The sequence below is a fragment of the Xyrauchen texanus genome, chromosome 16 (genome assembly GCF_025860055.1).
Source record: "Xyrauchen texanus isolate HMW12.3.18 chromosome 16, RBS_HiC_50CHRs, whole genome shotgun sequence".
Lineage (NCBI taxonomy): Eukaryota > Metazoa > Chordata > Actinopteri > Cypriniformes > Catostomidae > Xyrauchen > Xyrauchen texanus.
In genome coordinates this window covers 38,625,845-38,638,991 of record NC_068291.1, presented here as the reverse complement: position 1 = coordinate 38,638,991, position 13,147 = coordinate 38,625,845, and the positions used below count along the sequence as shown (strand labels likewise).

Below are 13,147 nucleotides of genomic sequence, written 5' to 3'. Positions count from 1 at the left end.
TGCTCCTTGTAAAGGATATCAAGTCCTTGGGGGTCTTCTGCTTGGCAAAATACTATCTTCAACCCATCTTCCTTCTCAGTGTGATGTGGAGTGTTGGTGAGATTTTTTCCCCACAGCTATAATTCAGAAAACATCCATTCAAAAGCCACATATTAATTCATAATTCTATCAATCTACAGTAGCACCAAAATGTATTTGGACATTGAAGTCACACTTTAAAATGGATGAATGTCACTGCATTAGAAAATAATGCATTAAATCAAGTACCATTTATTTAAGAAGTTAGCACAAACACTTTTCAAGCACAATATTTGACAAAAAGAAGTTTGTTAGGTTTTAAATAATGAAACAATTGATATACTGCTCCAAATGAAGACAACACATGTTTTGGGCACTGTATGGCTATCAAATGTTACTGGAACATATCCATAATGAATATAATTGAAGAAATAAATCACCTTGAGGCCAGTAGGTTAAAAGTTATCACATTGGAAAAAGGTAATTAGTCATTGTTATTTCATACAATGAAATTCATACAATATAAGTGTGGCTTAAACTGGGTCCACACTTGGCTGATCTCTTGCTGTCTTACGATTTTGGGGGCAAAGCTAATGTCAAGTTTGTTGGTGGCACTTTTTAGAGTGAACTTTGGTTTGTTGATTATAATGTTCTCTTTCAAGTCCATTTTGGGAGCAGCTGAAACTGATTGTGCTGGTAACTGAGTGTTCATCTGCAGAAGACAAAGACACTCATTGACCATTCCAGTTAATGCAAAAAGAAAGGGAGAGTTTTTAATCACTTTGACCATCTCTTGTACTGAAGAAGCTGGTTTTGAAGCTGGTTTTGGCTTTCTTTCTTTCCCTTTTCCCTTTTCCATTATATTTACTCTTTGGAAGACTGTCAAACTTGGCATTGACCAAGTCAATAATTCTGCCATCACCATAGCTTATAGCAATGTCCAAGCAAATTTTCTCTGTAACCATAAAACAGTGTACATACCTTTAGTTTATTTTTTATATACATGGGAAAACAATGTAAACAGATTAGATGGTTTAAACCATGTAAGTTTTGTGTCACTACATTCACTGCATTTATTTCTAAACCAATATCAAATCCTCTACCAGTACAGTATCGCTGTTCTTTTCTGCTATGTGATCAATATTTAAGTCCTTTTTTTTTTTTACCCTAAATCTCCACTTTCAATTTCAGATGTAAAGTAAAAAAAAAAAAAAACATCTGTTTCTCACCCACACCTATCATTTCGCTTCTGAAGATATAGATTTAGCCACTGGAGTCATATAGATTGCTTATATAATTTTTTTCTTTATTTGACTTTCGGAGCTTCAAAGGCCTGATCACCATTCACTTGCATTGTATGGACCTACAGAGCTTACCAACTGTTTATGTTCTGCTGAAAAAAGAAAGTCATACACATCGGGGATGGCATGTGGGTGGATCATTTTTGGGTGAATTATCTCTTTAAGGCAGGACTTTCTGTAAAGCTGCTTTCAAACAATATGTAATTGTTCACTGGAACAATATGAAGTCCCATTCTGCATCAAACGCTCAATCATCATTCCTGTCCCAAAGAAACTAAAAATCATAGGACTTGATGTCTACAGACCTTTCGCCCTGACATCTGTGGTCATGAAATCATTTGAGAGACTGGTGTTGGCCCACCTGAAGGACATCACTGGACCCTTTCTAGATCTCCTTCAATTTGCTTATCGAGCAAACAGGTCTGAGGAGGATGCAGTCAACATGGGATTGCGTCATAACCTGCAACATTTGGACAGCCCAGGGACATATGCAAGGCAACATATGCAACATATGCATTTGTGGACTTCAGTTTGGCTTTCAACATCATCATCCCAGCTATACTCCGGACTAAACTACACCAGCTCTCTGTTCCCATGTCTATCTGTCAGTGGATTAATAGCTTTCTATTAATGATGGACAGGCAGCAGTTTGTGAGACAAAGGAAATTCGCTTCCAGCACCTGTACAATCATCACTGGTGCCGCCCAGGGATGTGTGCTATCCCCACTAATCTTCTCCCTCTACACCGAAGTTTGCAGATGACACCACTGTCATTGGCCTAATCTGAGATGACAATGAGTCTGCATACAGAAGGGATGTTGGATCACTGGTGCAGTCAAAACAACCTGGAGCTGAACACGCTCAAAGCAGTGGAGATGATTGTGGACTTTAGGAGGAACACCCCAACACTGACCCCCCTCACCATTCTGAACAGCACTGTGGCAGCATTGGTGTCATTCAGGTTCCTGGGCACTACTGTCTCACAGGACTTGAAGTGGGAGACCCACATTGACTCCATTGTGAAAAAGGCCCAGTAGAGGTTGTACTTCCTTCACCAGTTGAGGAAGTTCAACCTGCCACAGGCACTGCTGATACAGTTGATTCTGTTCTCTGGACTTCAATAACTGTCTGGTTTGGTTCAGTTATGAAATCGGGCATCAGAAGACTACAAAGGACAGTTCGGGCTGCTGAGAGGAATATTGGTTGCCCCCTGCCCTCCCATCAAGAATTATACACTTCCAGAATTATGTAAATGGCTGGTAAAATCACTCTGGACCCCACTCTCCCAGCCCATTACCTTTTTCAACTGTTGCCTTCTGGCCGATGCTTCAGAGCTATGAGCACCAGAACCGTCAGGCACAGGCACAGTTTTTTCCTCAGGCTATCCATCTCATGAACAGCTAAAACTGCCCCATTTTATTTAATTCTTTTTATTACATTTGTAATTATTTTGTGTTATTATCTATGTCTTGTTGCTGTTTTGTATTGTTGTGCACTGGAAGCTTTTGTCACAGAGACAAATTAATTATATGTGTAAGTATACTTGGTAATGAAGCTCATTTTGATTCTAGTAATGTGAAAAGTACTATACTAAGAAACCTGACTTGACTTGAGTATTGTTTACTCATATTGATTCTTTAGCAGATAACTTACTAAATAGAAACTGATTATAAGACAAAGCATCAAATTCATGAATTCATGCATGCATGAATTCATTCAAGTGTCAAATTCTATTAAAATTCTCATACAGTATCACCTTGCTTCCTCTTTGTCTGCCATTTTCATATTGGTATGATTTTTGGCCAAAAGAGCCACAATATTGTGGTAGCCCAAGTGTGCAGCCAGCATCCAGTATGTCAGGATGGGCTCCCAGTGATAGAAGGAATCGCACTATGCCTTCATCATTGGCTACAGAAGCTAAATATAAGGCACTGTGTTCCTGCTTGGGTTCAGCGAGACATAGCAGGTTGGAGAAACCCATGTGAACCATCTTTTTTATTTGTAGTTTGTTCTTCTCTAACATACTGCAGCAGCTTATAGATTTGTAAGACCTCCAGGTTTCCTTCCGCCACCCTGGTCACACCACTATCAGAAGTCATTTCCTCTACTATAAAAAGGGAGACAAAGAATGGGAATGAAAGGTTTACTGTGTTTTCCTGGTATTTAGGACAGCATTTTTACAGTAAATATAACTACAATATTATATTATAGTTACACTTTATAATAATACATAAAAAGTGTAGTTAGCCTAATAACATTAAAACATGATTACAAAAGGCTTAACATAAAGAATATAATTTAATGTACATCCAAAAATGTTGAAATATAGGCCAATTCTTGTTTGAAAATAATGTAATTTCATGAACAACACAAACTTTGAAATGTCTGAATATGCGTCAAAATGTGAATATTATGGCCGCATATTTATGTAGGCTAACAAAATTTTTTATACATTGCAACATAAGACGTATTAAAATTGTACATGTAAACTTTGAATTGTAGTCATTGGGTAAAATTGTGGAAATCTTGTCAGTAAGCAACGGCGTTGAGGGAACTGAGCAACAAATTCAGATTTTTAAAACTGTGAACTGTGTAATATGCCTACTACGGAAGATACGGAAGAGGATTAGGGCCAAGCAATAATAAAAAAATAAAACCATCTCGAGATTAAAGTCATTATAATGCGAGATTAAACTCGTTAAATTTCGAAAAATCGAAATACAATCTTGAGAATAAACTATTAAATATCGAGATTAAAGTCATTATAATGCGAGATTAAACTCGTTAAATTTCGAGAAAAAAGTTGAAATACAATCTTGAGAATAAACTCATTAAATATCGAGAATAAAGTCATTATAATGCGAGATTAAACTTAACGAGTTTTTTTCTCGAAACACAACGACTTTATTCCCGATATTTAATGAGTTTATTCTCAAGATTGTATTTCGACTTTTTTTCTCGAAATTTAACGAGTTTAATCTCGCATTATAATGACTTTAATCTCGATATTTAATTAGTTTATTCTCAAGATTGTATTTCGACTTTTTTCTCGAAATTTAACGAGTTTAATCTCGCATTATAATGACTTTAATCTCGAGATGGTTTTATTTTTTTATTATTACTTGGCCCTAATCCTCTTCCGTAGCTAGACGCTACTTCTAGCTTTTCAAAGCTGAAAATAAATTACTGAAAGCGCTCGAGCCGACACTTTCGACAGAACTCGGTAAAAGTCGGGAATCATCGTGTCTTTGTGTCCTTCCGGCTGTACTCGGTAAAAGCCGGGAAACTTCGTGTCCATGTTTACGTTCTCTCATTCACTATGAATGAAAAAGGTTGCGAAATCACGTTATGACCTTTCCTCCCTGATTCACAGTCCACGCTTTCTCTCTACTGGGCGAATATGGGAGACAAGAAGATACTTAGCATTGGTTTGGTGTGTTTGGATATCATTAATGTTGTGGAAAAATACCCGGAAGAAGATACTGATAACAGGTGGGATCTTAAACTTCTTCACTGTACTGTAAAATATTAGGCTAATGCAGAATTAAGATTTTTGAATGAGTGCCTGATGCTTTTGCATTAGCTTTCCAAAAGCATAAACCGCTTGAACATTTACTGTAGTCTAGATGATCCCACTAGCCTACGTGTTGCAGTTAATTCTGCAGAGGTGTTTTGATTGATGTGCAACTGGATTACAGGTGTTTGTCACAGAGATGGCAGAGGGGAGGAAACGCGTCAAACACGTGCACAATTCTGTCTCTGCTTGGGGCCCCGTGTGCATTTATGGGGTCTTTAGCTCCTGGACCGGTAGCTGAGTAAGTGTTCTCCTTCAGCTTACTTGCTTAATGCAACAGGATCTTCTGAGCTAAGCAGTAAATACGAATCAAGTTGTCAAACATTAAAATGTATCTGCTAGGGGTGGCAGGACATAGGATAGATAGATAAATATATAGATATATGATAGATAAGGAAATATGTAATGCATGTTTAAATATAAATGACATAAAAGGAAAACAATTATATAGAAGTAGGATGTATAGTATACATACTGGATATACTGAATGTGTGTAATTCTGAATACATGATTTCAGGATTTTTTTCATCTTTTTGTTAAGTGGATGCATTCGTTCCTTTATTAACAAAGTATTATTTTGTGTGTGTGTGTATATAACACTGACGGCCAAACGTTTGGAATAATGTACAGATTTTGCTCTTATGGAAAGAAATTGTTACTTTTATTCACCAAAGTGGTATTCAAATGATCACAATGTATAGTCAGGACATTAATAACATGAACCGTTACTATTACAATTTGAAAAAAAAAGTTCAGAACTTCAAAGAGTTCATGTGCTGCAATGACAGCTTTGCAGATCCTTCTAGCTGTCATTTTGTCCAGATACTCAGGTAACATTTCACCCCCACTTCCTGCCGCACTTGCCGTAGATGTGGCTGTCTTATCAGGCACTTCTCACACACCTTACAATCTAGCTGATCTCACAAAAGCTCAATGGGGTTAAGATCCATAACACTCTTTTCCAATTATCAATTATCAAAAGTGGCTTTTTCTTTGCAATTCTTCCCATAAGGCACCCCTGAGTCTTCTCTTTACTGTTGTACATGAAACTGGTGTTGAGCGGGTAGAACATGTGACATGTGAGGTGTCTATTTCTCAAACTAGAGACTCTGATGTACTTATCCTCTTGTTTAGTTGTACATCTGGCCTTCCACATCTCTTTTTATCCTTGTTAGAGCCAGTTGTCCTTTATCTTTGAAGACTGTAGTGTACACCTTTGTATTAAATCGTCAGTTTTTTTTTTTTTTTGGCAATTTCAAGCATTGCATAGCCTTCATTCCTCAAAACAATGATTGATTGACGAGTTTCTAGAGAAAGCCTTTTCTTTTTTGCCATTTTTGACCTAATATTGACCTTAAGACATTACATACTGTGGCAACTCAAAAACAAACACAAAGACAAAGCTTCATTTATCAAACCAAATAGCTTTCAACTGTGTTTGATATAAAGGAAAGTGATTTTCTAGTATCAAAATAACAATTTAGCATGATTACTCAAGGATAAGGTGTTAGAGTGATGGCTGCTGGAAATGGGGCCTGTCTAGATTTGATAAAAAATGACTTACTAAAGTACCAATTTCCTTCCGAAACAGAAAAATCTGTACATTATTCCAAACTTTTGTCCATATATATATATATATATATATATATATATATATATATATATATATATATATATATATATATATACTATTACTTCTGTAAGGTTATTATCAAAGGAAATAGCCTACTCATCTCTTTAATGACGTTCCATGAGTTACACTTCATTTCTTAGTTTACATTACCTACACAGGTATTGTTCTGTATGAGTACTTTGTCTTGAAAATGTGTTCCTCTAGCTTCATCTTGAATGACTTTCAAATGTACAAGATTGACATCTCTCTTCTTCTGGAGCATGCTGAATGCTCCTTTCCAGCCTCTGTAGTTATCAGCAATGTGAAGACAGGAAGCCGCACTATTCTGCACATGAACAGGTTTGTGTGTGAGTTTGTGTGTATTATGAAGCTTTCTCCTAACAGATGCCAAAGTAAGGCTATCACAGATGAGGTGATCATTCTTGATCACTTCAAAATGAGTGGAAATATACTAACCGCCCAAAGGGGTAAAGTTTTTTTTCTTCCTTTAAAGGGTGCATTTGAAGTGCATGCTTCAGCATGGCAGCAGTGTCAGTAGTGCCAGTCAGTAATGCATATGGGTCACTATTATATATGCCTATCTGTTTGCTGTGGTAGTTTCATCGTGGGGGATTTTGCACAGCGTGGGGTGGACATTTCTGGTGTGGCTTGGCAGCAGAGGGGTGAGACCCCATGTGCCTGTTGTGTGGTGTGTCCTGCGACTGGCTCCCGCACTGTCGTGCTCTCAGACACGTAAGAGGAGCATTCAAGGGCACGATAATCACGTGACCATAATTACGCTTTAATATGGAATGCCTGGGTCCACTGCAGGGACTTCATCACTTCCGTTGGGAAGTAAATCAGCTGGGCAACATTTATAAATCTTAAATGCTACTTTACATTGGAATTTGATGCATGGAATAGGCTATGCATGAAATAACAGAACATAGTCCAAGGTCAGAGTTTCATGGGGGGGGCCTGGCAAATATCAAGATCACATTGTTCAATAGAATTTGGGAGAATAATAGAAGTTTCTCTGCAGTGGCACTATGTTAATTTAAGATAATTTAGTCTTAAAAGTAGCTGCCTTTAACAAATCATTACAAGTTGACTTTGCATGCATTAATTGAAATGCTGATTAGTTTTAGTTTTTAATTTGTTATTGTGAATTTTTAATTTTCCAGTTAGATGTCTGTTTGTGCAAGATTGTTTTTTTTGAACCATTTAAAACAACACAACAGTGCACATATAGAAGCTAACAAAGCTTATAGAGTAAAAGTCTCATAATTTTTTCCATAGACTAATTGATTTTCAACGATAACATTTAAACCTTTAAAGACAGACCTACCACGAGCTCCGATGGTATATTCTTCCATTGAAGCATCAGTCTGCGTTATTTCAACTTCACTGTTTAAAAATCATTTGATAGTGGAATTCATGGTAAACAATTACATTATCCTTGGTCCAGCAGAGTAAGCTTCACCAATCAGAGAACCGCAGCCAAACAAGTCCACGAAATGTGCCTCGGAGCGACCGCCAACTCCCATAGCGCACTGTGAATGAAGCAATGGAGTCGGTGTCTCCTCACCCTAATATTTCTATACTTAAAATCAACAACCTAAAATCAATAGTTTAATATATTCCCCAATTTTTTTATTCATTGACTTAATTCACGATGCTTCATGGGACTGAAGTTCATGCCCTCATGAAAGACGGTAAGTACACAGTCTTGTCTTTGTTTGATTTTCAAATGATTTTTTGACTCAAAACAAAATTCATGAAGTTGTGATTTACCTCAGAGCTCTTTTATGAAAGATTTTCTGAAAAGTCTATGGGAAAAATTAATTGGAAAAATACTTCCGGAACCCAAATGGCAGAAAATGTGGGCGGGCATTGTTGCGCTCTATTTGCTCTGTTCAGAGCAAGCTAATAATAAAACACTTATTTTCATCTTGGCCTTTAGTAATATTTCAATAGCTAACCTAGTCACTAAAACCAGCGGCTTGTTAACTTAATCTATAATTGTTATAAAATGTATACAATCTAGCATACTTCCAGTATCAGGCAACAATCCAGGGTTTTTTCCAACAACTAAAGTTAATGACCAATCAATGTTTCAGTTTGTCTGTCAACAATTTTGTTTTTGTAATTACATTGGGTAATGTCAGAATAAAGAATAGTGTTTACAATCTTTCGTGTAAACAAACAGTAATCATTACTTGTTATTTACTGATCATTCTTTTGAACACTGATTGTTGCAGTCTAAAAATACAAGAGCACTTTTGTTAGTCATTCTCTCTGCTTAAACAGAAACTTGCCAGATGTTTCTGTAGAGGACTTTTCAAAGGTGGACCTCAGCCAATACAAGTGGATCCACTGGGAGGTGAGATCGTCTGCCAAAAACCTTCCATTTGCTTCTCAGATACAGTATTGTAACTGTCCAGGTTCACATGAGAACATTGTAACACTATTTAGTTCCTTCTGATCTGTGACACACTAAGTTCTTACCAACTGTTTTATGAATGCATTGCCAGGGCCGTAATGCTGAAGAACAAGTGAAGATGATTGAGAAGGTGAGAGACTATAACAGCAAACAGGAGCAGAAAAACAGAATTACAATCTCTGTGGAAATAGAGAAGACCAGGGAACCCCTCTACCAGCTGTTTCCTCATGGTGATGTGGTATGATTATAGTCAATATGTTTGACTTTTTTTTTTATTTGGACAATTTGCACAATTGGATATTTAAATGTATATTTTGACGTACAATTGGTTTGGGTTGGTAAATTAATAATTAGAATCATATAAAATGCTTTCAAAAGACATTTGAAAATTTAAAGGCACAAAATACAGTGGGGTCCGAAAATCTGGGATTTTAAAATTTTTTAATTTAAACCTGGAAATAAACAAGCTTTTTGCATTTTGTGAACATTAAAAAGATGTAAAACGATGAGGAAATATTTACAATTCGACACTTTCTATGTTACTATTCAAATTTACAAGAAGCAAAATTGAGACCTTTGTACAAAAGTTCAGATTTCTTTGCTTCCATTAAAGCACATAAAATGCTTTTTGGAACGTTCTCAAATCATGCTGGAATTACATGGATTATCATGTTTTGCACAAACTTGTGGAGTCCATGCCAGCTCATGTGCATGCTGTCATTAAAGCAAAAGGCGGACTGCCGCGGACGTAACAATACTACAAAATATATGTACATTTTTCAATTCAGTTTTTTTATTCAAATCGTTTTTCTGATAACACAGAGAAGACGAATTTAAAATATTACATTTGAAAATGCTGCAAAATAAAATAATTTTCACTAGTGGTCTAAGGCTTTTGAACCCGACAATATATGTCTTATAGGTTTAGTGCCATGCTTGAATACTACACCATCAGTTTTTCTGTGTCTGTTTCAATCAGGTCTTTGTTAGTAAGGATGTGGCAAGACACTTTGGGTTTGATTCAGCCTCTGATGCACTGAGGGGCTTCAGTAGTCGTATAAGGAAGGGGTGAGTAAAAGAGGAACAGGAGAAAGAACAAATGCATAATCTGTAAATAATATCCATTTAAACAGTCCACCAGATGTCACTAGAGTTCTAAGAGTTCTAAAAAGAAATGAAAGAAAAACTCTCCTAAGCCTGTGTAATTAATAACACTACTTAAAGGGATAGTTCACCCAAAAATGAAAATTCTATCACTCAACTTCATTTTGTTTTAAACTCGTATATCAAAAGGAGATGCTAGGCAGAAGTTAACTTCAGTCACCATTCAATTTTATTGTTTGGAAAAAAAAGATGCAATGAGAGTAAAAGGTGACTGAGACATACTGCCTAACATCTCCTTTTGTGTTCCATTGAAGAAATTCATACAGGTTTTGTGAGTAAATGGTGACATAATTTTCACTTTTGGGTGAACAGTCCCTTTTAAGAGTATGTTTAAGAGCCATTTCATGTGTTTCAAGTTTAAAGGTTTCAAGTTTAAAAAAAATATATATTTTTAGGGCTACCCTCATTTGTGCCTGGGCAGAAAATGGAGCTGATGCCATGGGTCCTGATGGTGTTGTCACTCATTCAGATGCATTCCCACCCGAGAAGCTGGTAGATACACTTGGAGCAGGAGATACATTTAATGCTTCTGTAATCTATTCACTGTCAAACGGTGAGGATCATTTCTTGATTTTAAATGCAGGAAGTCTAAAGCTTTTGATGGTTCGATTTTGATAACACACCCCTTTAATATTTTACTACGTTATTACCAAATTGTGAGTTTCAAGTGCTATATATAGTGTCAGAAATGTACTTTTTTATTATTAAAAGAAATTCAACTCTTCCTGTTGCCCTGAACCCATAGGATTATCCTTAGTCCCCATTTACTTTCAATGCATTATTTATTTATTTATTTATTTTTTACCCTCTGTGATTGTTTTTCAGAGGCTTTTTTTGCCTTTATGGGTGCATATTGTTGCTCTAACCATAAACAGCATGTCGTCCATAAAATCAAGAAGTAAATTTTTTTTATACTTGTGTAGTATACAAGCTATATAAGTCATATAAGCTACACATTCAACAACACTTGCCTCAAAAACAGTGAATTTAGCTACTGGTTACTACACTGTACACTAACACCCATAAGTAGATAGTTCTTATGTAATAATGAAATATATCAAATGTTTAAACAACAGAGGAATTCACTACAGAGACATTTTTTGCCCACATATTTTAAATATCTAGGGCATTTTTATCACTTTCAGTAGGATTTTCCCCCAAGCCCTAGTTCATTTCTGACCGTGGCTGCACAGTATGATTTCAAGCCTGTTTCATTCTCTCTCTGCAGGGGGCGGCCTACAGGAAGCACTCACATTTGGCTGCCAGATTGCAGGCAAAAAATGCGGTGTCCATGGATATGACGGAATTGTACAGTGAACGCGGTGGAGAGGTGCACATCTGGAATGTACTACAGCCTGTTATGATCTACTGATTGTTTTAAGGCACTAAGCATTGACAACGCAATAGGAAAGTCTTTAAAACACAGATCTACCATAAAACCTATGACCAATTATGACTGAAAGGACTATGGGAAAGATAATTCAAACTAATAATGTTTTCGTATTACTAAGGTTCCTGTGTATTAGCATTAAAATAACAAGAGATAACATATAGCCAAATGCCAAATACATTTTAATGATAGAAAAACATGTATAGATCAAAGCCTTCTGTATTAAAAATGTACTGAAGTGAGGAATTATTGACGACAGGCCGGTGACTTAGTGAAAGTTAATACATATCCGAGGTGGTTATGTGTAAACAAAGAGTAAAGAAGTTATTTGGGACTGTAATGCTGTCAAAAAACTTGGAAATATAATAATTTATCAGTGTTGGGGTATAAGTATTGATGTGTGAACTTAATTTCAAATACTTCAGACAAGTCTATGATTTGTGAATGCAATGTACAATTATTTTAAATCAATACAAATTTTCATAAAGCTGCATTGAAGGGAAAATGAGTAGGTGCAATCAATTTTGCATACATTAGTTGATTTCTTTAGTTTCATATCACTTTGATAATCTATATTAGTTGTTATGAGAACTTGAGGCAAATTGTACCCCGATTTTAAGTGGAAAAGGAGGGAGCAAATGTATTTGTGTTTGTAGAGAAAAAGGAAAGGAAGAGAACATACTCTAAGTGTGTAAGGATGAAAGACAAACAAGATATGTGACATTTTCCACCCAATCTCATTAAGATATCTGGCCAACACTACACTGACTCTACTACCACACCTAGTGTGTAATAACGACACACTGTCTGTCTGTCTGTTTGCAACAATAATGCTGAAAATATCCATTTGGGGTTATATGAGAAAATTAAAATGCATAAGGTAAACATAGAGTCAGGTCCAAAAGTCTTGAGACCACATAAAATATCTGGGATTTTTTCATTTAAACCTAAAAACAGAATTTACAGTAAAAAAAGTTACAGTAGTTTAAATTGTTAAATGATAAAAGTTACTAATATTCTGCACTATTACAATAGTGTGACTATGCTACTACGTACAAAAGGTCAGATTTCTTTGCTTCCTTTGGAGCACACAAGATGCTCTTTAGATCATTCTCCTATTATGCTGGATAACATGGATCATCAGGTTTTGCACAAACTTGTGTAATCTATTCCAGCTCGAGTGCCTGCATGCTGCCATTAAAAGAGGGATATACCAGTAGTAACAAATTCTGCAATTTACATTTTTGCTCAAATTGTTATTTTGTATTAAATTAGAAAAATGCAGTAAGCATTTTAACAAGTTGACTCAGACTTTTGGACTCCACTGCATGCTTGGCATTCCATACATGCTACATCTAGGGTCATTAAAGTAATACATGCAAAAATACAGTATTATTAAGAAACTGGAGGGAAAAAAAAAACCATGAAAACACAAACTCCTCATGCTGGTACAGATGAGACAGATGGGAGGAGGTTCACCCGCCAAAGCTTTGTCTAGACACCGGTGACTTAACAAACAGAAGGCTTTATTCCATAAACTACATCCCAGTATGACTATTGATGGACACCCAGAAATGCTTTTCTTTCCATTTAAATAACAAGCCAGTTTCCAAATGACTTCTCTGGCTTGCAAAGTGGAAAAATT

General features: G+C 36.1%; 1 protein-coding gene across 2 annotated transcripts; it reads left to right on the top strand.

Moving 5' to 3' along the window:
* The first annotated feature begins 4,638 nt into the window (after positions 1 to 4,638).
* On the top strand, positions 4,639 to 12,036 carry khk (ketohexokinase). Of its 2 annotated transcripts, none has more exons than XM_052145169.1 (8): positions 4,639 to 4,811; positions 5,018 to 5,134; positions 6,731 to 6,865; positions 8,816 to 8,888; positions 9,040 to 9,186; positions 9,928 to 10,016; positions 10,508 to 10,665; positions 11,341 to 12,036. In XM_052145169.1, exons 1-8 carry the CDS (start codon positions 4,720 to 4,722, stop codon positions 11,427 to 11,429), a joined length of 900 nt encoding a protein of 299 aa, XP_052001129.1. In that variant the 5' UTR covers positions 4,639 to 4,719; the 3' UTR covers positions 11,430 to 12,036. The 2 variants fall into 2 exon arrangements, with proteins under 2 accessions (XP_052001129.1, XP_052001128.1); XM_052145168.1 differs by lacking the exon at positions 6,731 to 6,865 and adding an exon at positions 7,124 to 7,258 and having other exon boundaries at positions 4,641 to 4,811; positions 11,341 to 12,033.
* The last annotated feature ends 1,111 nt before the right edge of the window (positions 12,037 to 13,147 follow it).

Excerpts from the sequence above, each read along its gene's own strand:
- khk (XM_052145169.1), top strand. The coding sequence starts at position 4,720 with ATGGGAGACAAGAAGATACTTAGCATTGGTTTGGTGTGTTTGGATATC. Across the intron at positions 8,889-9,039 it reads ACAAGTGGATCCACTGGGAG|GGCCGTAATGCTGAAGAACA; the intron begins GTGAGATCGTCT and ends ATGCATTGCCAG. Across the intron at positions 10,666-11,340 it reads AATCTATTCACTGTCAAACG|GGGGCGGCCTACAGGAAGCA; the intron begins GTGAGGATCATT and ends CTCTCTCTGCAG.